The sequence below is a fragment of the Crinia signifera genome, chromosome 6, assembly GCF_055691185.1.
Source record: "Crinia signifera chromosome 6, ASM5569118v1, whole genome shotgun sequence".
Classification (NCBI taxonomy): domain Eukaryota; kingdom Metazoa; phylum Chordata; class Amphibia; order Anura; family Myobatrachidae; genus Crinia; species Crinia signifera.
Window position 1 is genome coordinate 140,750,074 of NC_139222.1, and position 27,299 is coordinate 140,777,372.

Consider the following 27,299-nt stretch of genomic DNA (forward strand, 5'->3'; position numbering starts at 1 on the left):
TCGGGTGCAGTAAGAAAGCAGCCTTTTCTTAGTAGACCCGGGTACAATGTACCCGGGAAAGGAAAGTGCTACGCATTTAACAATACACAGTGCGCCAGAGGAGCAGCTTGCAGATACAGGCGAGTATGCTTGCTCTGCGGAGGGGGTCATCCAGCAAAAGACTGTTCAAGGGGAGGGCAGGCAGCTGGAAGAGGGGAGGCTAGACCCAACGTTAGGCAAAGCGGAATCTCCAATTAGGGTTAAGGAGTTAGAGAAGTGGTTGAGGCTCTATCCTCTTAGGGAGGAGGCAGCCTTTTTATTAGACGGTTTTTCATTGGGTTTTCGTTTACCAATAGTGGATAGGGTGTTGGCATCAGCAGCTAGGAATTTAAAGTCGGCTAGAGATTTTCCAGAGGTGGTCGAGAAAAAGGTGGAGAGCGAAGTGAAGTTGGGCAGGATGGTAGGGCCTTTCGAGGAGCCACCAATAGCGGGCCTATGCATCTCTCCGCTAGGGGTGGTTCCTAAGAGGGAGCCGGGGAAGTATAGGTTAATACAACACCTATCTTACCCGGAAGGGGGATCAGTGAATGAAGCGTTAGATCAAAGGGTTTGTAGCGTGAGCTATGAATTATTTGATCAAGCGTTGGTCCTAGTGCGGAGTTATGGGCAGGGAGCCCTTATGGCTAAAGTGGATATAGAATCCGCGTTCAGGATCTTGCCATTACACCTGGATTCTTTTAGGTATATGGGTTTTTAGTTAGGGGGCAGATATTATATTGATAGATGTTTACCAATGGGTTGTTCGGTTTCTTGTTCGTTCTTTGAGTGTTTCAGCACTTTCTTGCAGTGGTGCATTAAGGCGGGGTGTAAGCAGCAGGGAGTGACTCATTATCTTGATGACTTTTTGCTAATAGGTCCTGCGGGTACAGAGGTGTGTGCAGAGTTGCTTTTTTCAACGAAGGCCTTATTTAAGGTTTTAGGTGTGCCCATAGCGGAGGAAAAAACAGAAGGCCCAACTGAAAAGATATCTTATTTAGGTATTGAAATAGATACGCGAAAGGGGATGTGCAGGCTTCCAAGGGACAAAGTGGATAGGTTGAAAGAGCAGTTAGAGTCATTTTTAGGGGTTAAGAGGGTCTTGTTGAGGCAGTTGCAGTCATTGTTAGGTTTGATGAATTTTGCCTGTAGGGTTATTCCTATGGGGCGGGTTTTTTGTAGAAGACTGGAAAGGGCCACAGTAGGGGCTAAAAAGCCCCATCATCTAGTCAGAATTTCGGGGGAATTGAAAGAGGATTTGAGGGTGTGGCTTTGCTTTGTGCAGGATTTTAATGGGGTCAGGATTTGGCAGAGGCCGGTGAAGAATGAGGAATTGCAGTTGTTTACAGATGCATCAGGAGCAAAGGGATTCGGAGCATATTTTAAGGGGCATTGGTGTGCAGAATCGTGGCCGGATTCGTGGAGGTTGAAGGGGTTTACGGGCAATTTATTACTTTTGGAATTGTTCCCAATTATTGTAGCTGTAGAATTGTGGGCGGGGCAGATCTCAAATAATAGCATTGTTTTTTGGTGTGACAACTTAGGGGTCGTTCACTCGATCAATAACCAGAGGTCAGTTTGCCCGGAGGTAATGCGCTTGCTTAGACATCTCATTTTGCGTTGTTTGCAGGAAAACATTTCCTTTACTGCTAGGCATGTTCCAGGGGTGAGAAACGAGATTGCAGATGCTTTATCTAGATTTCAATGGGATAGATTTAGGAGGTTGGCACCAGCAGCAGATGCAGAGGGAGTGATTTGTCCTGTTCATTTATGGCAGATCATAGAGCCGGCATTGAAGGTTTAGCTCTGAAGGCATTGGCACCAGGTACGCTGAGAACGTATTCAGCGGCTTGGAACGAATGGTCGGTTTTTTCTGCAAGGTTAGGTGAGGGTAAGTGTCAAGAGGAGGCCATGTTGGATTTTGTTTGGTCATGTCATGAAGAAGGAAGGTCTAGAGCTGCAATGTCAGGTATTTTAGCGGGGATTGCTTATTTTTCAAAACTAAAGGGCCTAAAGGACCCAACTAAATCTTTCCTGTTGTCCAGGGCATTGAAGGGTTGGGCGAAGGAGCAAAAGGGGGTAGGGGATTTGAGAAGGCCAATAGATCCGGGTCTGCTTCAGGACCTAGTTAAAGCAGTATCGGGAATAGCGTTAGATGGTTTCGAGGCAGCCTTGTTCAGTTTAGCTTTTGTTTTAGCCTTTTTCGGGGCATTCAGGGTAGGGGAGTTAGTTGCTAGGAGTAAGGCGTGTTTGACATCAGGAATCTTGAAGGAGAATGTTTTAATAAAAGAAGACCTTATTTTAGTTAAGATTCAGAGGTCAAAAACAGACCAGATGGGAAGAGGGCGGTGGATTTCTATAAAGGCAGAAGAGAAGAAGGAGATATGCCCAGTAGAAATGGCGAGGAAGTTTGAGTCGGTTAGGCCGATTGGGGGAGCTCAGTGGTTAGTACATAGGGACGGGATGCCGCTGACCAAATTTCAATTCTGTAGTGTGCTTGATAAGTGTTTAGTGGCTTTAGGTTTACCGGAGGAGGAGTATGGGTCGCATTCTTTTAGAATAGGTGCAGCTACTTGCGCGGCAGCAGCTGGCGTTTCAGAAGAGGCGATAAAGCGCTTAGGGCGTTGGAAATCAGCTGTTTTTAAGTCTTACATTAGGGAAGATAGGTTATAAAGAGTGCGCTCCTGGCGAGTTTGTTCTTTAGGTAACCCAGGGCCATAAGCCGCCTGCCTTTTATCAAGGGGGATTGGATGGCGTTTCACTTTTTTCCTCTTAAAATCTGAGGTTTTGTGTTGTTCACATCCATCTGGGTCGCCTAAAAAACTGAGTTTTCCTTACCTTGGCTAGTTGCTTTAGCATAAGTTAATGAGGAATAAGTTCTAATGCTATTTTATATAATTTTGTTATAAGGTTCGGCTGATGTGGTGGGTAGGGTGTGGATTGTGGGACATTCATACGTGTATTGGGCAGGAAAGCATGAGACTAGTTCAGGGAATAGTAAGGTGAGATGGATTGGTATTAGGGGTCTTTCCTGGTTCGGGATTTATTGTTGGCCTCAGAGAAAAAATGGGGTGCTCCAGATGTGCTAGTTATTCACGCCGGAGGCAATGACTTAGGGTCATGCAAGGGCGTTGAATTGATTATAGCAATAAAAGAGGACCTTCAGGGCATGAGAGAAAGATGGCCCGAGGTGAGATTGTGCTGGTCGGAGATAATTCCGAGGAGGGTATGGAGAGGGACACAAGGAGGAGCTGCTTTGGACAGGGTAAGGAGGAAGATTAATGCAGCCGTGTCCAAGTTTATGTGGAGCATTGGGGGTGTTGTGATCAAGCACCCGGAAATTAAATATGAGGCCGTGGAGCTCTATAGAGCAGATGGAGTACATTTCAATAGGGAAGGGATGAAGCTGTTTGTCACAGCCTTGCTTGGGGGTGCTGGATAGGGGAGGGTGATCAGTTTAAAGTGGCGGACTTCGGCCTTCTTTGGTCGGCCTTGTTTTGGCGGAGAGCATGGCTCCTCGGTTTAAAAGAGATTAGCGTGACAGAAATTGACTAGCATTTCCCTGTGACAGTGGCGAGTCGGTCACTACCTTAGGGGGGGACCAGGTCAACATCTGAGGGATGGGCAAAGGCTAGGCCAATTTAGGGGAAATGGAGCTACTCAGTAATGGTCACGCAGGGCGTGGTCGAGGCCACGCCCATTTATTTAGTTATTGCAGAAGCTATTGCCGAGGGGCCATGCTGCTTGGCCACTTTTGATTAATTAATTCAATCCAGCCATTCGATTTAATAAATTCTGGCTGTGAGCTTAATTTTCCAATTTATACAGTTGTCTGAGTCATTATTTATTGTCTACGAGTCCAGTTATTTGTGTCCGAGTCTTTATTTCAATTGCGTCGTTTTCTGAGTAATAAAACATATGGGTGACTTAATAGAATCGAAAGCTTACCTGAGCTTGAGATTAGATAAGCACCCTGTTTTTGTATGAAGAATTAGTTAGCTGATAGTTTATTGGTGTTTCAGTCAGGGAAAGCTATTGGGTGTGAGGTAGAGCAGCCAGCCAGTAATAGCAGAGCAGGGGGAGGGGCTTAGGAGTTTATTTAAGAGCTGGCTGAGGTAAATTATTCCTCTTGCTGAATTTTCGGATTCCCACCCACCCACCCGAAGTAAGAAAAATTTTTTTTTGGTGGTGTAAGTTCATGTTGAGGCTTGTAAAGGCTGAGGGCCTGGCAAGTAAGGAGCAAGAGGGTCAAGAGAGATTTGCAAAGGCTTAGGGCCTTGCAAGGAGGGAGAGCAAGGTGAAAAGGAGAAGTGCAAAGGCTTAGGGCCTTGCAGGTAAAGTATTCCCACCCACCCAACCGAAGTAAGAAAAAAAATTTTGGTGGTGTAAGTTCATGTTGAGGCTTGTAAAGGCTGAGGGCCTGGCAAGTAAGGAGCAAGAGGGTCAAGAGAGATTTGCAAAGGCTTAGGGCCTTGCAAGGAGGGAGAGCAAGGTGAAAAGGAGAAGTGCAAAGGCTTAGGGCCTTGCAGGTAAAGTGTGGAAGGCGGAGAGCATGGCTCCTCGGTTTAAAAGCGATTAGCGTGACAGAAATTGACTAGCATTTCCCTGTGACAGTGGCGAGTCGGTCACTACCTTAGGGGGGGACCAGGTCAACATCTGAGGGATGGGCAAAGGCTAGGCCAATTTAGGGGAAATGGAGCTACTCAGTAATGGTCACGCAGGGCGTGGTCGAGGCCACGCCCATTTATTTAGTTATTGTAGAAGCTATTGCCGAGGGGCCATGCTGCTTGGCCACTTTTGATTAATTAATTCAATCCAGCCATTCGATTTAATAAATTCTGGCTGTGAGCTTAATTTTCCAATTTATACAGTTGTCTGAGTCATTATTTATTGTCTACGAGTCCAGTTATTTGTGTCCGAGTCTTTATTTCAATTGCGTCGTTTTCTGAGTAATAAAACATATGGGTGACTTAGCCACAATTGCAGGGGTTGTGGTTTCAGCTTGGTCCTACTACTATAGATATTTTAGAATGGCAAAATGGTAAGTAGTCTGTACACACCTACATTTTACGATGATATCAAATTGGGTTAAACATTTTTTAGATTCTAGTGCAGGCATGTCCAAACTGTGGCCTTCCAGATGTTATGAAACTGCACATACCAGCATGCCTTGCTATAGTTTTAGCAGTCACTAACAGCAAAACGGTGGCAAGGCATGATGGGACTTGTAGTTTACAACAGCTGGAGGGCCATAGTTTGGACATGCCTGTTCTAGTGAGTACCTGCCTTCAACATCCTCTATTATATATCGGAGTCAATGACCAGCTGTCAGGATGCCGGCGGCCAGAATACCAATGCCAGCACCCAGATGAAGGGAATCCTGACAGAGGTCAGGTAAGTATACTTTGATTATGACCAGGTTTGAAACACACAAAGCCAATAACTATTGGTATCGAATGTTGGATGTTTGGTGTGGCAATTTATACACTGAACTCAAAAGTTTGTCTATAAAGAATCATTGTAAATAATAAAACAAAAAATTACATTAGAATATATTGAAATATATATAGAATATATACAAAAAGCTGTTTCTTGTGAACCACTATAATATCCACATTGCTCCAATGGGACTAAATGTCAGGAGAGATTGAATCTGTAGCTTCCATGCTTTTAAGAGACTCCTACTAACTAAAGTAATCCCGTTTACATCGTTGTGACATTACCAGGTTGCTTAGCAACTTCCTTGCACTAAATGCAAAGTGCCTAAAATGTTGGGAAGTTCAGTTGTAAAATTACTTAATTTGTCTTGAAACCATGTCCAGAACAGTGATTGCAGCTCTTCTACACCACCATGTAACATGAAAATACATAAGGGGAAATTCAATTGCCAGTGACTTGTTTGCTCGGCCGAATTGCACTTTATGGTGGAATCTCGCTCAAGGCTTTTGTTACCGCATAGAGTTGCAAGCACTTTAAAATGAAAGGAGTGCAATCAGGCCGGTGGAGTGTGTAAATCGGGCTGCAGCCCCTTCATCCATAATTGAATTCTCCACAAACTGTGAATTGTGGATCAGGTCAAGGTTCACCTAAATATTAAGGATTCAATAAAATGTGTGGGGAACAGACTGAGTTAAATAGGAGAAACATGGTAAAGGGGAAAGTATTACTTAAAGGGGAAGATTGAAAACACATCAGAAGGATCAAGGCAGCTGAAAATGTTGGAAAAAATAATGGGGAAATAAGACAGGGTGAATAAATGCAGGATAGGTGGGGTCAATCAGTGTGAGAACAGGAGATAGGACATAAATTATAGACTCATATGTTAAAATATAAAATGGAAAGTGGAGGAATAAAACTTAAAACAAATGTACCATTAAATAGGGTTAATATCAATAAACCACTGGATAGAGTCATTGTATTCAGTATAAATGTTGTAGTACTAAGAAATAATAAAAAAAATAGCCTGCCCCTCCCCACAGACTAAGAAATAACGTATCATTATATAGAGTATTAAACAAATTCTATGTGACATTTAGGCTGCTACTCCAGCAATGCACTGAGCAACGGCAGTCACCAATTCATCCACGGGCTTATTAATAAGAATGAACAGAACTAAAAATAGACACTCAGGGATGGTAATATACATTTTGTTCTTACAGCAAATTAGACACATGTCCTATGATTTAACATGTTTCACTAGTCTGCAAAAAAGGTGGATTAAAACAGATTTATAATTAAATTTAGATATATTGTTCATAGACAAAATTTTAGCATCCATAATTTCTGTTTCATTCTTATAGTATAGTTGTAATGCTTTAAACAGAGTTTGAAGTGTCACACAGCAGTAAGGGGCTATCTACCTAGATAAACTATTGTTAACAGTGAACCTTAGTAGTGGTAGTAGTGGTAGTAAATGATACATTTTGAACCGGTTTAAGAATCTGGAGTGCTGCTGATAATTGGGAAGAATATCAGTATTTTATTGGAGATGACATAATAATATATAAAATGTTCACATGCAAAATAGACATTTTGGTCAAAGTATTGACATTCATCAAGATCAACTGAACATCAACACTCTAATGCTTAAATACCTATCTAGGTAGTGTAGAACGCATACACCTGCAATTAATGAAGGATCTAAATAAATAAAAATAAACAGCTGCTCACCATGATATATTTCTATTCTACAGTAAACATTTGCCTACTGTATTTCTCTTTTTTACAGTTGTGTGACTATTGTATGTTTTGTAGTTATTTATTTTGATGTTCATTGATTGCAGGTACAGGTTTGATTACCTCTTGCTATAAACTCTCAGTATGGTAAGTACAAAAGTATGCTTAACTTACCTCATCATTAAACAGACCGCCAAAACAATCAGAGAACTGAATTGTAAACATAAGATAAATATACACCTAACCCCACACACACACACACACACACACACACACACACACACACACACACACACACACCACACCCAAAACATTGTCCAGAAACAGGAAACATGTAAACATGGTAATATACTGTATATCTGGTTGACAAATGCCAACTATACTGTACTTTGTACAATTAACTTATTGGGGTAAATTTACTAAAATGGGAGTTCTATTCCGGATGGGATTTTTCCCAGAGATTCTACTTTCTTAGCACCTGATTGGTTGCTATGGGCAACATCCCAACTTCAATAGAACTCCCATCTTAGTAGAATTGCCCATTTGAAGACAATATGAAAATGCACTTAAGTTTATATATATATATATATATATATATATATATATATATATATATAAACTTAAGTGCATTTTCATTCATATATATATATATATATATATATATATACACACAGGTATATATATATATAAATATATAAAAAAGATTAGTGATTTGTTTATGCATAATATTGTAGATAGAACAATGTCAGGTTATTTAGTGTTTTAGCTAGGCCAAAGTATATTAACCATATGATGCGTGAACACTAGAAAATATTTATTGCTAAATCACAAATGTTTTGGATCAGAGAAAGGAAAAGCTGCCATAAAATAAAGTCACAGTTATGTTTTTGTTGGATTAAGATAAACATTAATTAGGACTCTGGACTTGTCACCTAAACTGTTTATTTTGTGCTACTGGGGCACTTAGCTTCAAGTACCAGTGGTTTACTTGGGTGGAAACGTATGCTTAGCACTAAATGAAATAAAATCAATATGGAATGTACAACATGAGCAAATGATGTGCAATGCCTGTGATCCTAATTGTGTGCCAGAGTAATCTAGTATGCAAGCAGAACATGGCTTGTATTCATATCAACATCTAGCATTTGTAACATCTACATAGTGGTTCCCAACCATGGTCCTCAAGTACCCCCACAGTGCATGTTTTGTAGGTCTCCACACAGAATCACAAGTGCTATAATTAGCTTCACCTGTAGATCTTTTCAAATGTGTCTGAATAATGAGTGCACCTGCCGGGTGACCTGGAAAATGTGTACTGTTGGGGGAAATTGAGGACCAGGGTTTGGAAACACTGAACTACACCACAGGAAGGCAGAGTGAATTAGGATCTCTGCATATCTTCAGAATCATAGTGATATGTGCAAAAGAAGTTACATATACCACGGCATAATGTATTGGAGCAGATGTAGGAAAGATACAATGGATGGCCGCACATAAAAATGTAGGTAAATACATCTATAGAAACTGAAATAACTTTTCCTTCCCATGTCTTATGGCTTCAGCGATTAACTGCAAAAATTATCCCCCCCCCCCCCCCCCCCCCCCGTCTGTAATAACTGATTAATACACAGGAAAGGGAAGTCATGGATCTGGTTTTCATCAACAAATGCATTTTTTTCAGCCCGCTCTCAGAGTAACTTGTACAACTGAAAGCAATAAGATGATGAGGTGTTATTGCTAAGCTTTTACAGAGAATCTAACCATGACGTCAGATGTCTTGGCTTAAAAGAACAAAGTTAAAAGTTACAACGGATATAAATACAAAGCTCTGCAGAGCAACAAAGCAAGGCACTTGTTCTCCTTCAGCCAAGTGGAGACCTGGACAAGTAGAAGCATCTGCAGAGGGGTTAAGGCTGCAAGACTGATATACAAGGTCTACATTACATTTGTAATTCTTCCTAGTAACCAGTGTGGCAGCAAAAAGACTCAGATAAGAGATCTTTCCTGATGCGGTAGCGATTACAAAGAAATACGGCAGCCCTCTTGTAATTATAAACATGTCATATATATAAAAAAGAAGTTCTGATCCTTTTAAAAAAAAAAGATCTGCATTCAAACAGAATTATAATAATAACAGCTGTTGGAACATTAGAGATATAAAATGACTGTCTGACAGACTGCAGGGCACATGAATACAGTTTCATAACACAAGAGGATAGGCCTGCAAAATTCACAGGCAGTTTTTCTCCTTATATCCAGGCCCCAAGTCTGTTATTCTTCAACATTAACAGAACCATAATATTTACATGAATGGAAGTTATCACTCTGCTGCCTGTTCCTCCCGGAGACAAGAAGTCACAACTTTTTTGCAGGTGAGGGATTAAATCCACACAGAGGTCTTTCCATCTCCGGACCGGCTGCTGACACTACTTTTATTTGATCCTTTCTTAGATCTCTTATCTTTAATGGGTGGTGGGTTGTTTAGGCTATTGTAAGCTTGAATGGCAGTTTCCAGACGTTCTTGGGCCATGCGTACTTCCCGGTGAAGGTGTTCTAGGTCAGTAGGGATACTGTCCTCACTGTTCCCATACTGCTGTTCCTGAGCAATGTTGGCCCTGTTCTGTTTGTAAGCAATTTTTGTATTTGTAAGTTCTGTATAATTAATTTGATCTGGTTTCACAGCAATGTTATATCCAGGAGGAGCTGATGGAGTGTTCCATGAAAAGGAATAATTATACGAGGAAGAATCATCCACATGTTTTCCTCGGTTATTAAGTGCATCCCTTATTGTCCCAAAGCCGAGATGGAGCATTTCCCACACATTCAAAAGTAGACACAGACAGCTTACTGCATACATAATTAACAAAAAGATGGTCTTTTCAGTGGGTCGGGATATGAAGCAGTCCACTGTGTGTGGACAGGGCTTTCTCTGGCATTCATATCTTGCAATCACCTCAAAGCCATAAAGGAAATATTGCCCAGCCAGGAAACCAGCCTCAAAAACTGTTCTGACCAGCAACTGAAGCACATAAATTCTCAGTAGCCCATCAGCTCGTATCCGCCTTCGGCCATCATGTTTCACTTTAGGGTGGCTAATTTTAACTCTGTTGTTTTCCATTTCAGTCTCTGGGTACATAATTGGTTCCTCCTCATTGTCGTCATCCACTTCTTCTAGGGCACAATTTTGTTTCCAGCGTAAGGACAAAGCTCTATCCCTTGACCTCTTGTCATACTTATTGCGCTCTTCCATTTTTGCAATTTTATGCATAGCATAGCCCAAGTACAAAAGAGGTGGCGTGGCCACTAAAATAATCTGAAACACCCAAAAACGAATATGAGAGAGAGGGGCAAACTCATCATAACATACATTCTTACAGCCTGGCTGGTCTGTGTTACACTCAAAGTTAGACTGCTCGTCATCATAAATAGACTCTCCTCCCACAACGGTCAGAACAATACGGAAGACTATGAGTACGGTCAGCCAAATCTTTCCAACAAACGTAGAATGATTGTGGATTTCTTCTAAAAGGCGCGTCAAGAAACTCCAGCTCATGTTGCTACTTCCTCCTTCAACATAAAGAGAAAGCCGGTGAACAGTCAAATCCATAGATATAACTGCTGTTCATTTATGGTTGAGAACAGAGGTAGAAACAAGTATTCTAAGAAAGACATGCTATTTGTCTAAGAAAAGTGTAGTTCCACGAGGAAAGTTTATGTAATAAGTATGAGCACAATAAGAATAAAATATTAGGGCTTGTTTAAAGACAGCAGCTATTTTAAGCCAGCAAATTAGTTCAACAAAATTCAGTTTTTTTTCATAGCTAAGGTAATCAATCGTGGCTTATATTTCTGACAGTTGGAAATATTGTCCATCAGTGTTCAACGTTGAATCTGCATTGTTGAAAATGGCCATTGGACTGTTGAATCTATGTCCCTTTTCGCTGATGCACAGTCGGAAAAAAACGGACCTTAAATTACATAGGTCGAATGTAAATTCAAACGAATCTTGTCGAAAACAGATAATATTTCCGGCTGCTAGTAATATCGGCTGGGATTGAATACCCCCCCCTTCCTTTATGAGAAATGTTCAGGGATATCAAAGTGTGTTGAGTGCAGTAGTGCCAATTGCTTACTTTAATCACTTTTAGTAGTTTCATTGTAACAAAGGACTTTTTCTTTATATGTAAATATTCAGTTAATATTATAAGGGGATAATTCTGAGCCAAACACAAAGTGGTTTTGAGTTACAGGCAGCAATGAACTGCTTTATCTTAATGCAAGAATCCAAAGGACTAATGCGAGGATGTGTGTCTGCAAGCAAAACCTGTGTAGCCCATTCATTTTTCACCAACCGCGCCACCATCATGATTATTGGCACTTGCAGCAGCCTCCTGCCAGGTGTAAGAGATCCATCTGAAACAGGTTCCCATGCAGAGCGATCCATCTAACTCAGAGTCAGCCTCTAATTCTGCACATTTAATTATAAAATATGCTGTAGGACTTTTATTTGCTAGTGATATCATCCGATACTGGTAAATTGGCATGATAACAGCAGGTGTGCTCCCATATATTGCAGTCTTCTACCAAGACTTCAATACTAGTTTAGTCTTCATTTTAGCACCCTGCTCCTTGAAAAATCCTTGCAGTTCCTCCTTCCTGCCTGGTGTGTCGCTGTCTGCTGTGGTGTTTCTACAATAGTCTGGATTCTATCTCAACATTGAGATAGAAACCAGACTGTTCTTGAAGTACCACAGCAGACAGCGACACCCCAGGCAGGAAGGAGGAACTACAAGGATTTTACAAGAAGCAGGGTGCTAGAATGAACAATACTAGTTAATGATAAAGAATAATGTAGACCATATATCTGCAACTGGATCGACCCAATTCCCCATTCTACAGAAGGCAAAGTAAATACAACTAGTTGTACAGCCCAGATTTGACAATTCCAACAATATAATGATCGGCGCCTCAGGAATTTAGTTGATTTTTCCCATAAGAATGCCAAACAAGGAACTGGGGAAACGTGGTACTGATTTATTGCTCTCAAAATGTTAGAAATGAGTGAAACATCTGCTCTGCATGATCAGTCTGGTCACACTGGCAGCGAGTACTGAACATACCTGAAGCCCCACACTTCTGTCATCTGCTGTTTCCAGAGACGGGCAAGTCTCTCCTGTTGCTGTCAGAAATCCCACTGAAAGAAAACAATGTTATGGTTTACTATCTGCTGGTGACACATAAATACAAAAACACCCACATGTTGGCAACTTTATAAAATGTGGTGCAAAGGAAAGACAAAATTAGTAATTGTAATAAACCAGATGTTAGCTTTTATAGTCTAAACCAGCGGTTCTCAAACTGTGGGTCCTCACCCCAAAGTGGGTCCCAACCACCTCAGCATGGGGTCACGACTCTATGTTGCTAATCAGCAGGCTAATGTGTCTGTAAAGGGGACGCATGGTATAATTCATTAAGTAAACGCCCACTGCTTTCCTCTTCCATCCCCCTGTCACCCTTTTCCATCCCCCCCCCCCCCCATTACCCACTGCCTTCCTGTCACAAAAGCCGTCACTTCACTGACCCCACATGTGGTAGTCATTCAGTAGTAACTTGCTGGAGTCCTGTAACAATTTTTATTGTCTGACGGGGTCCCAGAGCAAAAGAGTTTGAGCACCCCTGGTCTAAGCCAAGCTAGAAAATGACTTAAAGACTGGTTGGTTGCAGGGCCGGTGCAAGCCCCCCACCCGCCCCAGGCAAAAACCCCTACGCCGCCCGCTGCCTGCCGGGGGTGGGGGGTGGGTCATGGGTGCAGAGGATAGTGCGGCACGGGGAGGGGGGGGTGAGGGGGTGCGATATGGCACGGGGGGATGGTGTGTGCGCTGGCGATACTGCCACGCTGAAATCCCCCCAGCGGGGAGCAGGGAGCGGGGGCACAGCGTTAATTAACAGGCGGGATGGGGGTCGGGGAGGGGAGATAGAGGAGGACTACAGTCTTACCTGCTCCCCGCTCCCTGCTTTCTGGTACCTCTCTATGGTACCTCGGCGGCTCAGTACCGCCCTCCAGTGGCCGGCACCCTAGGCAAATGCCTAGTCCTGCCTAGTGGTGGCGCCGGCCCTAGTTGGTTGCAGTGAGCAACCTCACACCAATTTTTATAAGTATCCCCCATATACTTTTATTTCAGATCAGGCTACAACCCTTTACATAGTAGATTGTTCAAGGCAACTGATGTACTTAAGCCCCATATAGACTACTAAGCGATATTTTAAATTATATCGCTCAATTGTCACTTCTGATCGTTATCTTTTGTAATATCATCTAGTGTGTGCGCTCAATAGAAAAACACGGTGAAAAAAAAGCCTATTGTAAGGGAATCCCTGGTATTATTCCACATTCCTGTTGCTTGTGGTCTTTCTCTAAATAAGCTGAACCAATGCAGTGAATCACACACTAAACAAAGATATAGAGAAGTGAATCAGATAAGAGAGGTGCTAAATCTGCCTAGCATCAAGCTTCTTCCCCAACATTCCCATAGGACAGGAAAAAAAAACACAGTTAATACAACTACACAGAGAGTAAACAACACCAACACATTAAACAGGCTACACACAGAGAAGCACCTCGTGGTTTTATCTTCAGGTTTACAACAATTTAAAACCTTGTGACATATCCAGTGCTAATGCTTAACTCCTTTTTTTGTGTTTGTGCATTACTCTGAAATGTACTTTTGCATGTTTTAATTATGTTTAGTCTAAAATTGGTTTTATTGAAAGACTTCAAATAAATCATATCAAAGCCTAATATCTTTGGATTGTTAATGGTAGAACATGGTTGTTCAAGGTTTCTAATACATAGCACAGTTCTGTTTCACAGTATTATTATAACAAATAGGATTACAATTTTCTGATTAAAACGTTAATGCCCCAATTTTTTAAATAGTTTATTTTCAACCCTGATAAAATACATTATATAGCCAAAGTTATTTTTTCATTTTCTTCGTAATACACTTTCAAAAATGTACCAGAAAGGAGATAATGAGAAAAAAATATTGCTAATACATAATAAGGGCAATTCAACACAACACAGTCCACGAATGTACAGCAGCACCCTGTCTTGTCAATTCATATAAATAAATCACAAAGACGTGGAAGTCTTGCAATGTTTCGGGAATTTAATTATCACGTCTTCAGGCTTACAGGTTGTAAGCCTGAAGACGTGATAATTAAATTCCCGAAACGTTGCAAGACTTCCGTGTCTTTGTGTTGTATTTATATGAGTTGACAAGACGGGGTGCTGCTGTACATTCGTGGAAAATATATATATATATATATATATATATGTTTGACGAATCGGCCTGGCACTCTCCCAGTCAAATGATGGCCCTGGTGCCCTCCGGTAAACATTAATGTCAATAGAAGAAATAGCATACAGTGGCAATCGGCGGACTTGTAATAAATCAATAATAGCATTTATTGAAAAATGCCCATGTCCGACGTCTCTTGGCTTGACGTCTGTATCCTTGAAAATGGGGCGTTCAAGCCTTGAAACGTCAGACACGGGCATTTTTCAATAAATGCTATTATTGATTTATTACAAGTCCTCCGAGTGCCACTGTATGCTATTTCGGTACTTGTTTCCTAGCACGGCCACAATCGCGGGCATCGTGTGCCTTAACTTTAAGGCACATGATGCCCGCAATGCCCGTGATTTCCCTTGAAAAAAACACAACTGTGGTACATCGCGTCGGTCGTGTGCCTTAAGAAGGCACACGACGTGACCGACGCGATGCCCACGATTTCCCCATAGGCTTCAATGTTAAAATATTTTAACATTGAAGCCTATGCGCGCCCGACGCGATGCCCCCGATTTCTCCATAGGCTTCAATGTTAAAATATTTAACATTGAAGCCTATGCGATGGACCCGATTTGTCCATAGGCTTCAATGTTAAAATATTTTAACATTGAAACTGAGTCCATTTAACATAGGAAAAAATGGGAAAAGGCCCAATATGGGCCATTTCTCATTGGGTATGGCCCCGTCACGATTGACGCGAACCCGAAGCATGGCGAGCGCAGCGAGCCCGCGAGGGGCGGCGGTGCGCGTCCTCCGACCTTTTCATTCCCCTACTATCCACGTCGGCGTGGAGTTGAGAATAGATTAGTGTGGCGAGCGCAGCGAGCCACCGAGCCCGAAGCGTGGCGAGCCCCGCGAGGGGACGCGGATACCTTCACTATCCGCGTCCCCTCGCGGGCTTCACAGCTGTCCGCGTCCCCTCGCGGGGCTCGCTGCGCTCGCCACGCTTCGGGCTCGGTGGCTCGCTGCGCTCGCCACACTAATCTATTCTCAACTCCACGCCGACGTGGATAGTAGGGGAATGAAAAGGACGGAGGATGCGCACCGCCGCCCCTCGCGGGCGCGCTGCGCTCGCCACGCTTTGGGTTCGCGTCAATCGTGGGGGTGGCGGCCACAATGGGGGGACATTATTTTTTACACACTTGGGCCATACCCAATGAGAAATGGCCCATATTGGCCCATTACCCATTTTTTTACTATGTTAAATGGACTCAGTTTTAATGTTAAAATAATTTAACATTGAAGCCTATGGACACGATGGACCCGATTTCTCCATAGGCTTCAATGTTAAGTTATTTTAACATTGAAGCCTATGGAGAAATCGGGTACATCGCGTCGGTCGCGTCGTGTGCGTTTTGGTATGCACCCGACGCGACCGACACAATTTTTTCCGACACAACCACCACGATAGAAATCGTTGTGGCCGTGCTAGGAAACAAGTACCGCTATTTCTTCTATTGAGATATATATATATATATATATATATATATATATATATATATAGGGTAATCTGTAGAACCGGCACTCCTGTTATGGTGGTTCTCACTTGCCCAGGTGCCTCCAGATGTGTGTATTATGCAGAATCCAAAATGACTGTGGCACTCAAAGGCAGGGCCATCTTAACAGCATTATGGGCCCCCGGGCAAAAGCAGTCCAGCGGGGCCCCTCCCTACACAACCTTGTGGGTGCCGCTGTACTGTATGTATGTGTGTATATATATATGTATATGTTCATACAGGGGCGGATCCAGGAGAAAATGACAGGGGGGCACCATCAGGGCCGTCTTAACAGCAGTGTGGGCCCCTGGGTAAAGCAATGCACTGGGGCCCTTACCCATTCTACCCTCCTAGGGGTGGGGGGTGCTATAAGCAGCAGCTTTGATGTCCCACGGGTGGCAGGGGGTGCTCTATCTTCCATTTAACATATAGGACCTGAAGCAGTAACTTCTGCTAGTTACTCCTTTTCTGCACAGGTGGTGGGAGGGAGAACACTAATGTGTGGAAGGGGGCACTGAGCTGAATGATGGGTCCCTTGTAAATGACTTCCAGGGAGGTAGGGGGTGTTTTATACACAGGGGAGGGTTGGATAATGGAGTGGGCTTAATATTTGTCATTTTCCGGTGGAAGGGCAGCTTGTTTGACTGCAGATATCGGCAATTATCTGTAAATAGATTTCTTAGCCTTCAATAGTATAAAAACCTAGAGTCCCATCTTTCAGGAGGTGCTGGGAACTTGGGGATCAGGAGCCAGAGCAATTCATTGACAAAAAAATAAAACTGTACACCAGACGTTTGGAGCTGGAGCAGGGACTGGCTGCTGGAAGGCTGATATCTCTGGTTCTGAGAAGGATAGAGACAAGCCGCTAGTGTTGACAGAAAGGGGAGAGTCCCATCTTTTGGACTATGCTCTCAGAAAAAACAAGTCAGAGAGAACCTGAGAAATATGACTGGGAAGTAAATGAGTAATTAGCAGAAGTTAATGTGGACTGCTGCTTTGAAGTTGGATATCTCCAGTTCCCCAGGGCCGATTTTCAAAATTCTGGTATCCCTGGAAAAAGGGGATCCTCGACTATCAGAAAAGGGCCCTTATACACCTGGGGCCCCTGGGCAAGTGCCCATTAAGCCCATACGAAAAGACGGCCCTGCTCAAAGGGTCTTCTTGTAAACATATATTTGTAGTCCAAATCAAAAGTTACAGCACATGGGTTTAATAGGGGGCCATTAAACCCATGTGCTCTAACTTTTGATCTGGACTACAAATATATGTTTACAAAAAGACCCTTTGAGTGCCGCAGTCATATATATATATTATGGGTGACAGAAGCATTTTCTGTACATTAATTACACAATATCTGTTAAAAGAATAACAGATACCCATAGAGGGAATTAGCATTAAGCTAATTTACTGCCTACTGTATTTGACAAGCTGTCAAGAGTGAAACACCTTCCCTGAGGCTAGGATACATAGGATGTAGAAGGCAAGGATCTGTGCCAGTCTTCCAAAGCAATAATAAAGGAAAAAAACAACCAAGTCACCAACTCCTGTAAGCGAACAGTAATTTTTTTTAGCCATGTAAGTATGATCCAACATGGCACAATATCAGTATTTTTAGTTACGTTTAGGAAGGCATTTGATATGTACATTAACTCAATATATGTGCAGAATAAACATGACATATCTGCAGTGACACCTGTCAAAAATAAAATACTAAGCAGACACCAGAATCAAGCTCTATAATTAGTTCAGCATCTACAACAAAAACATGCAATTGTCACTAGTAAACATCTTTCTTAGAAGACACGAGTTGAAGGTCTTGCTGACTTAGCATTAAGAATAAGTGTGCAGATTCCGGATTCCTACACAAGAGAGACTGCCCATATAAGATCATTATTCACACCACCTCAAAGCTCCTAGATTATAGACACTATTGACAATGCCCAAGTCTAGTTGAGGCAGTTTACCCTTTATCACTAGGGACATATTTACAGTATGTATACCTGCAGGATAGTGCGGAAGCATCAGCTAAATGTAACAAAGAGGGACCGCAGCTAATATCTCTAATGTCTATTGCAGTTCCTCTATTTCTATGGGGGATGTTAGACTGTGGACTTACCAAGCTGAGGAATGTGAGCTTGGCCATGGTGTCTAACACCATCCATAGAGGAGTTAGAAAGTAGTAGCAAATGAATATGCAAGCTGACTATTTTCACGCTCAGGTTAGATTAGGACTCCGTGTATCGCCCTGCCGCACACTAGAGTAGTCCACACTCTATAACAGCTAGGGATCAAATGGTTATTGTGTGGAGCTCATAAAGGGTGGAAATTTGTGTAAACCGGTCTGTAAGGCTTTGAGATTTAGTGCTTGGTTGAATTGAATGTCCGAACATACCCTATCTTCACGCCGTTCCTTTGGGTTTCTCAATATTGAACCCAGTCAAATCCTCAAGAATAATGCACTGAATCAATTCTATGCAGTTAATATTCAGCAACCAGTATCAATTTATCAGCCTCGGCCTTGCAAATGTCTCCACTCGGGGAAATCGTCTGTGCATCACTAATTTAGATAATTGGTTGTTGCATCAAAAGACTTCACTGTAGTTTCACTTGCACCATGTAGCATTTCTGATCCATTTTATACACTCCTCCTCTGCATGTGTTGGCATTCCTCATCACAGCACCTCATGGAAAGCCTATTGCCTGTATTGGCATTTTGGTACCCTAATACTGGTACTGGTTTTACTTTTAGGGGCAACCACATTTTTTTATTTTTTATTTCACCGTTTCAGGTAATGGAAGATCAATACTGGTGATCATCAGTCACAGCTTATACCAGGGGTGGCCAGACTTTTAGACTAATCTATTCCTTAATACCGAAAATGTACAGCAATCTACCAAGCAGGGACATTTACGTACAGTAGAAGCACACACATAAAAGGGGGCATGGCCTTGCATCTAATGGCACGTGGGGGCTGCCAAAGACAGGGCACGTATGCGGTATGCTGCTTTTTAGCGCTTTAAACCAATGCAAGCAAATAAGCAAAATAAGTATATTAATCCTAATATACTCCCACTGAGTCCCCAAGCCAGGAAAAGTCAAAATCTCAGACATACTGTACTAGTTTTGCTGGTATTCCTCTATCTCCAACAGAGTAAAATGAAAAGGCAGACTAGCAGCAGTAGTGGAATTCTTCTGTGAGCACTGATGTTGCAGCTGCTAAATCAACCCCACGACTAAGCAAATGCTGTAGTGTAGCTCTGTGTTGCGTAGCCGGAAGAATTTATTTACAGATGTCTGTGTACATGAAAAGGTGCAATTCCCTTTAAATATACTCTAACACAAAAACAAAACCAGTGCACAAGGACAGGTCTGTCACTTTTTTTACATGTGACCACTTAGGATAGAATTAATTGTAGTAAATTATATTCCTTTTATGGGCACAGGACACAGGGTTAATTATGGAAGTCACACACAGCAAAGCAAACTCAACAGGAAATGCCTAAATTATCAGTTCATCTGACTAAAATTTTCCATTCTCTTCCATAACGTAACTTCTAACAGCAAATGTTCATCTGTGACTAAATGTACTTAAAATGACAAAAATAAATGATCCGAAACTGGGTTTTGTTACACAAAAGTTTGAAAGAAACAAAGAAAAAATGTAAGCTAAGATTTACAGTTGATTATGTCAATTTATTTTGCAAACATTTTCACAGTAAAGTATTAGACCAGAGTTCCTAAACTTTTTTGAACCCGCGACTCCAGAGCATCAGAATTTTTTTCACAGCATCTATAGAGCAAAGGTTTTTTTTTATTGAGAAATTTCGAAAAAAATATTACATTAGGTAAAATGTGTTTATATAGTAACATAGTTGTTGAGGTTAAAAAAAACAACAACCATAAATTCATCCAGTTTAAACTATATATAACCTCCTGCCTATACAGTATATTATAAACCAGGATCCCCGAAGACCAAAAATGGCTATCCTATTTACTTCTGTGTCCACTATAGTACATCATGATTAATAATTATAACCAAGTATACTTAGTATATCCATTGAGCCTGCCATCACTACCTTATTTGGCAGAATATTCCAACAATTAACTGCCCCTTCTTATCAAGAAACCCTCCCTTTGCTATAAACTTAGTGGGTGACCACGTGTCTTGTGTACCGCCCTCAAGGTATAATAGTTCTCTATATTGACCCTTTATATATATATATACTTTATATACAGTGGTCGAAGTGGGGCGGTATACGGGGGTATGGCATACCCCCACTTTAATCTGAAGATAAAAAAAAAAAAAAAGTTTTTTTTCCCCCTCAGGATGCTCTCTGATCACTCAGCAGCACATATTGTGCTTTTGTAATACCCCTGTACAACGGGGCAGTCTGGCAGGGGACGTTGATGGACAGGGGGGTGTCCGAAGGTGCGCACTATATTCACTCTTTACTTTTCCATACCCCCACTTCAAAATTTCCATACCCCCACTTCAAAATTTCCACTTCGACCACTGTTTATATATATATATATATATATATTAATCAAATCCACTCTTAAGGAGCATACACACTGGTCGACTTTCAGCTGAAAGCCGCTCAGCTACCTTGATTGAGCGGCTTTCTGCTTGAAAGGTGCACAGTGTGTATGCGCCTTAAGAGTGGATTTGATTAATACATATAAATGGTCAATATAGAGAAATATTAGTAAGTAGTGTTGCGCGCTCCCGCATTATCACTGCCCTGGGTCGCTCATCTGCTGGTATTACCAGCAGATGAGTGAGGGAGTGGACAGCTTTCCATGGAGTTCTGCTATGGAAAGCCATCCAACCTGGGGAAAATTGCTGAAATGTGAGAATAACGCTCAGTGTGTATGAACTGAGCATTTTTCAGTCCAGCGGTTTTCCCCATAATCGCTATCCATATACACATCACTATTATAATGCCTGTCTGGTTATCTGCTATTAATTGTTTTAATTTTTAACTATATCAAAAATTAATCTGTATCATTATTTTATGCACACTTGACCACTTATTATATTATATATATTATTAATTATCTATTATTATTAGAATTATTAATGTCATTTTAGCGCAGTCTATCCCTTCCTGTTCACATTGGGGGAAAAACCTCCCAGTGTGTATGGACCTTTAGACACATCTTTTCTAATGTAAACATACCTAACCTGGCTAGCCTTTCCTCATAACCTAATGACTTTAAACCTTTAATTAATTTTGTTGCTCTTCTCTGAACTTTTTAAAGTTCCAAGTAGTTTTTTATGGAATGGTGCCCAGAACTGTTCACTGAATTCCAGAAGAGGCAATATCAACGTTTATATAGTGGCATGATTTCACAGTCTTTCTTTGCCTCTATGACCCTTTTTATGTATGCTAATACCTTATTGGCCTTTGCCGCTCCTCCTTGACATTGAGCACTGCAGCTGAGTCTATAGGCGATGAGCACCCCCCAAATCCTTCTCCATTAATGTTTTTCCCAGATTTACTCTATTTAAATAATAGTTTCTGGTCCCAAAATGCATAACCTTACATTAATCAATATCAAACCTCATCTTCCATTTTGCTGCTCAATCCTCCAGTTTATTTAAGTCGCTCTTAGAGAGGCCACATCCTGATTTGATTTTAATACCTTTCACAGTTTTGTATAATTTGCAAATATGGACTCTTTGCTCCTTAGACCATCTCCTAGGTCATTCATAAAAATGTTAAAAGGGAGTGGCCACATCACTGAACCTTTTGGCACACTACTTAAAACTTTAGCCCAATTTGAAACCGTTCCATTTACCACAACACTCTGCACGACATTTAATAGGATGAGAGATTCAGAAAGTGAGAGATTTGGTAAGAAATCTCTATTTTTTTTTATTTTTTTAAAGCGGCAATCATTTACACGGCAAAACTAGTTTTAATTTGCAGTGTAAATGATTGCCGCTTTAAAAAAACTGGAGATTTCTTACCAAATCTCTCACTTTGTCTCTTAATCTCATGCCAATTTTTGACCCAAGTGCAAATGTTGCTCCCTGGACCCAACTCCCATATTTTTGTTGTGATTTTGTAGATCAACCTCATGTGAGGCACCGTATCAACAGCCTAAGTAGACCACATCCACATGCATTGCCCTGGTCTAGGTTCCCCCTCACTTCCTAATAGAACAGTGATGGCTAACCTTGACACTCCAGCTGTTGTTGGACTACACATCACAGCATGCCCTGCTATAGTTTTGCAATTTGGCCATGCCAAAACTGATGCAGGGCATGCTGGTATGTGTAATTCAACAACAGCTGGAGTGTCAAGGTTAGCCATCACTGTAATAGAAGCTAATTAAGTTAGTTTGACATAACCTACCCTCACAAATCCATGCTGGTTCCCCCAATAATCTTATTGCTTCCCAAGTAATCGTGAATGCTATCCCTTATAATTACCTCTAGTAACTTCCCCACTATTAATGGCAGACTTACAGGTCTATCATTTCCCGTGTTTTGCTATAATTTCTAAATAAAGGCACCATGGGCCTGATTCAGACCTGTTAGCGAGGCTGCAATTTTTGCAGATCGACAAAACCATGCTGCACTGCAAGTGGGATGAATGTAACATATGCAGAGAGAGTTAGATTTGGGGGAGATATTTTGCTTCTGTGCAGGGTAAATACTGGCTGCTTTATTCTTACACAGCAATTTAGATTTCAGTTTGAACACACCCCACCCAAATCTAACTATCTTCAAATGTTACATTTGCCCCACCTACAGTCAGGCCTGGCAACAAAAATCTTGGGGCTCCATACACGGATATCTCTGGGGCCCCCCTCCTCATCATGTACAGTAGTGGTGAGATGCAGGGAGAGATGATGGGAGTAGTGGTGCGGAGCAGGAAGAGAGGCTGGGAGAAGTGGTGAGGAGCAAGGAGGGAGGATGGGAGTAGTGGTGCGGAGCAGGGAGGGAGGAAGGGAGTAGTGGTGAGCAGCAAGGAGGGAGGATGGGAGTGTCAGAGAGATAAAGAGAGGTTAGCAAGAGAGAGTGTTAGGGAGAGAGACAGGGGAAAGACTGTTGCTTGCAGGGGGGGCTGAGTGCAAAACATGTGCACACTGGGGTTTGGGGTCACTTCATATCTCCACCATTCCACTATACACTGACAGCCAAACACCAGCAAGGGACTTTTAAATCCAGCTAACATGCGCTGGCTCCCCCACTGTCACACTAGTAAGTGCAGTGACTGAGAGTTGGTGACCTGTAGCCTGTGCCCTGTCCTGACTGCTTTCCTGTCGGCCTCTACCTGCTCAGCGGTAAACATCCTCTGTCCCAGTGCCGTGGATACCAGGAGCGAGAGCGCCCACCCTGCTGCAGGGGTTTCTCCGTCATCCGCCAGGTCCACATCTCAGCGCTCGGCAGTCAGCAAGGAGGAGGAGACTGCACTCACCCATAGTGCAAACAGTGGCAGTCGAGCTGAGTGGTGGGGGTGCATCTGGGCGGCAGTGAGGCTGACTGAGCATCTGAGCAGCAAGAGATTAGATGGCTGGGTGGCGGCAGAGCCAGGGATTAGAGGGCTGGGTGGTGGCAGAGCCGGCATCTGAGTGACGGGGGGACCAGGCAGAAGGGATGATGGTGGCTGACCTTGGGGCCCCTCAGATCCTTGGGGCCCGGGTCAGCTGTCCCCTTTGACCCCCCCTGTCACTGGGCCTGCCTACAGTGCAGCATGGCCCTGTTGAAACTGAATCTTTCAAACTTAAGTATAATGGCCTATTTCTGCGTTCAGCTCCATTAGAATGCTACGGTGTATGCCGCCTGGCCCTGGAGATTTGTTTATCTTAATTTTGCATAGATGGCTACAGACTTCTACCTCGGTTAAACAAGTATTAAGTAACCGGACATTCTCATGACTATTGTTTTGTAATGTTCCCACCATTTTTTCCTCTGTAGTAAACAAAAATGAAAACAAAGCATTCAGTTCCTCTGCCATTACTTATTATCATTACTCAATCTGCCTTCCTCCCTCCTTAGGGGACCTATATTTTCTTCTTTTTTTTTTTCTTATTTTCTATCATTTGTTTTCCCTTATGATCACTTGTGTGGAGAGGGACAGGATTCACTTTTTTTTTTTGTTTTGTTTGTCACATTTTATGATTGGCAGCCACCAGCCCTGGTTTTGCCTATTATATGGACCATAAATAATTTAATTGGTTCTGGACAACCAACCCAGGGCACCCCTGAAAAAGCTCCATGGCACCTCATTGGCTACAAATGTTCTGAACAGTTGTAGCCCCCTGGGATGCCATGGGACACTCAGATGTGGACACATTTCTGGTACCCTTACAGCTCATTGACACATCCCTTCATTGCAGCCTTCAGCCGAATCACCCATAGGTTTCTCTGTGTAACAATCCCAATATTGGCTCCCCATCTACCGCAAACTTTTCATTGCAGTAGCCTGTTGGAGTCTATAGGCTAAACTTCGCAGTATGAAGTTTCGGCAGAGTTCCACACAGCCATTTTCAGCGAGGAACCCCTTGCTGGAAATGGCTGCTGTGCATGACGGTCACCCTAACCGCACTTGTGCAGCAGCTCCAGCACCGCACTCAGCATATACCAGGGATGGACTACTTTTCAGAGCCCCTGTCCCTGCCTGTACCTGGTGATACATACTGTACATCCAATATGATCACATTCAGCAAAGCGATCCTGGACGCTAATACCGTGGCCACAATGCGATCACTGATAATCACTGAGAGATAAAGTATTGCTTATTCTCCAAAGATATTCTAAAATGGGCTGGGCAGATATATTGGTGCCCCTTACAAAAAGATAATAAATAAATGGATACTGCTTCATTGCCATGTGTCTCTTAGTACCTTGGAGTGGTACTTACTACAGGTTAGTCTTTGTCTATAGTAGCACCTACTATTTATGGAACTGCACCTGATAAATTATCAAAACTTCAAGTTTAAGTCCTGGGGACAGTGATGTACAAGCAAACACACAGATGTCTATGTAAACAGGTAGCGCTAAAACATGAAAACAACAGTAACTTTTCCGTAAGTAAAAGAGATATCAGGTAGATTAACTGCAGCTATATGACACCTATGGCTGGCTAGTAAAATGGAGAACATGTCAGCTTATTTGAACAATAAAACAAATGTACCTACAGTACAGTACAGTACAGTACAGTACAGTACACCTGGAACTTCTGGCATCCATGAAAATGCCTAATCCCATTATTACCAGCTGAAGTGGCCTCTCAGAACTTTACTGGTAATTGTTGCCCATTTCGTCAGACTTCCAAATTCTATGGGCTTTCTCTGTTTGTTGTAATATTTATTCTCCTGGCCGTGCCAGGGTTAGCCTCGGAACCCATTCTCCCCTTTTTTCCTCAGCCTTTATATACGGTTTCCTGATTTTGCTACAAGCAGACATATTCTCAGATTTCTCACATGCCCTATTGAATGTCAGTGTCCTCATTATCTTCACTTCAATTACTTATGCTACTGTTGTTTTCTTGATGTACACATTACTTACATATTGATGTCTGCATTGCTGGGAAAATTATTCTACATTCATTCCATTTTTACCAAATGATGATTATATTCCTTATTATTTGAGTAATGGAAAACCAATGCAACTTTTAAAGCCAGACAGCCTGGCTCTGTCCTAACAAGAAAAAAATTAAGGATTTTATGAAAAAGTTAAATGTACTTTAATAGTGCATACAATATCTACCAGACAAATGTGCACTGTATGCAAGAAGAACCAGGAAATCCATTATAAACCTGTAGGACCACCAGTTGGTTAAGGGGGTCTCTACAGAATACTCTTACTGGAAAGGCAAAGTAAATAGGCAAATTAAAATATCTCTGCTAAGTATCATAGTAAAAACTGGTTCCCAGCCATCTACAAAGCATTGTTGTACGTCTCCAAAACGCAGAAAAATGAAAGCAAATTGAAATATTAGCAGAATAACTGTAATCACAATGCTTCCACATGCTTACAGTTAACATTATAAACAGGTCTCGGAATTATAATGCTGAGCAGAACATTGTCTGCAACGCTTTTGTCAACATTTTCAGCGGAATGCAAATGTTTTCCATTGCCCAATATTCACTTTTGCTGATGGGCTTCCACAGATGCTTATTATTTTTGCTTGCATCCTCCTCATAATTTTAAAAGCCAACCAAAGTTAAACTTTTGGGCTCCTAAACACAGCGTACCAAATACTTTGGGTACTTGTGTAGTTTCACGGCGGCGGTAACGCTGTCAGCGTAGTGTCCCTGTCAGAATCAGCGTAGTGTTCCCGCGGCCAGCGTAGTTAGCGCAGTCAGTCAGAAGTAATGTAGTGTTCCTGCAGCCGCTTAAGTGTCCCTGTCAGATCCTGAAACACCCCCACTATCCACGGCAGCCCGAAGTGTGGCGAGCGCGGCGATCCCCGCGTGGGGATGCGTTACGCGTCCTCCCGACCTTTTCATACCCCCACTATCCACGTCGGCGTGGAGTTGTTTTTATATAGTGTGGCGAGCGCAGCGAGACACCGAGCCCGAAGCGTGGCGAGCACAGCGAGGAGACGCGGATTACCTTACATGTAATCCGCGTCTGCTCGCCACGCTTCGGGCTCGGTGGCTCGCTGCGCTCGCCACAATATTTAAAATCAACTCCACGCCGACGTGGATAGTGGGGGTATGAAAAGGAGGCATTTGCTAGTATGTAACATGGAACACTAGCATTGTGAATGAGACGCACTTGCGTCTGCACCCCCACTTTGGACAGGAGATGCACACACTACAGAACCCCTAAGCCTGTCGGCAGGGTTGATGTACCCTGCCGCAATAGCTACTCAGACGCAGGATCGTCTCATTGCTGGAGTGTCTGAGACGTTCCTGCGTCTCAAACAGATGGAGCGCCTCTCCGCCGGCGCCAGCATGATCCCCTCTCCACCAAAGAGAGGGGATCATGCTGGCGCCGGCGGTGTGAGAGCGGCGCTGACTAGGCTTGACAGGGATGCCGGGGACAGAGATGCAGTTCCCGGCAACAGTACAGTAGTTACTTGTGTAGTTTCATGGCGGCAGCCTAAGCTGATACCGTAGCTTAGGCTTCCGCCGTGAAACTACACAAGCAAGGCAGCCATTGGGCTACGCTGATAACGTAGCTTAGGCTGCCTTCGTGAAACTACACAAGTGAGGCAACCGTTGGGCTACGCTATTAGCGTAGCTTCAAACGTAGCATAAGCTGCTGCCGTGAAACTACACAAGTACCATACTTTG

The 27,299-nt window shown here is 42.6% G+C and overlaps 1 protein-coding gene across 2 annotated transcripts in view; it reads right to left on the reverse strand.

Moving 5' to 3' along the window:
* Positions 1-8,807: 8,807 nt before the first annotated feature.
* The window catches only part of GJC1 (gap junction protein gamma 1), a 54,717-nt gene continuing 36,225 nt past the window's right edge, over positions 8,808-27,299 (reverse strand). For both annotated transcript variants that reach the window (XM_083147445.1, XM_083147444.1), the window contains exons 3-4: positions 12,312-12,385; positions 8,808-10,758 (exon numbers count right to left, since the gene is read on the reverse strand). In XM_083147445.1, the coding sequence (XP_083003571.1) occupies positions 9,572-10,744 (1,173 nt within the window). In that variant the 5' untranslated portion in view covers positions 10,745-10,758; positions 12,312-12,385 and the 3' untranslated portion in view covers positions 8,808-9,571. The remainder of the gene's footprint in view (positions 10,759-12,311; positions 12,386-27,299) is intronic.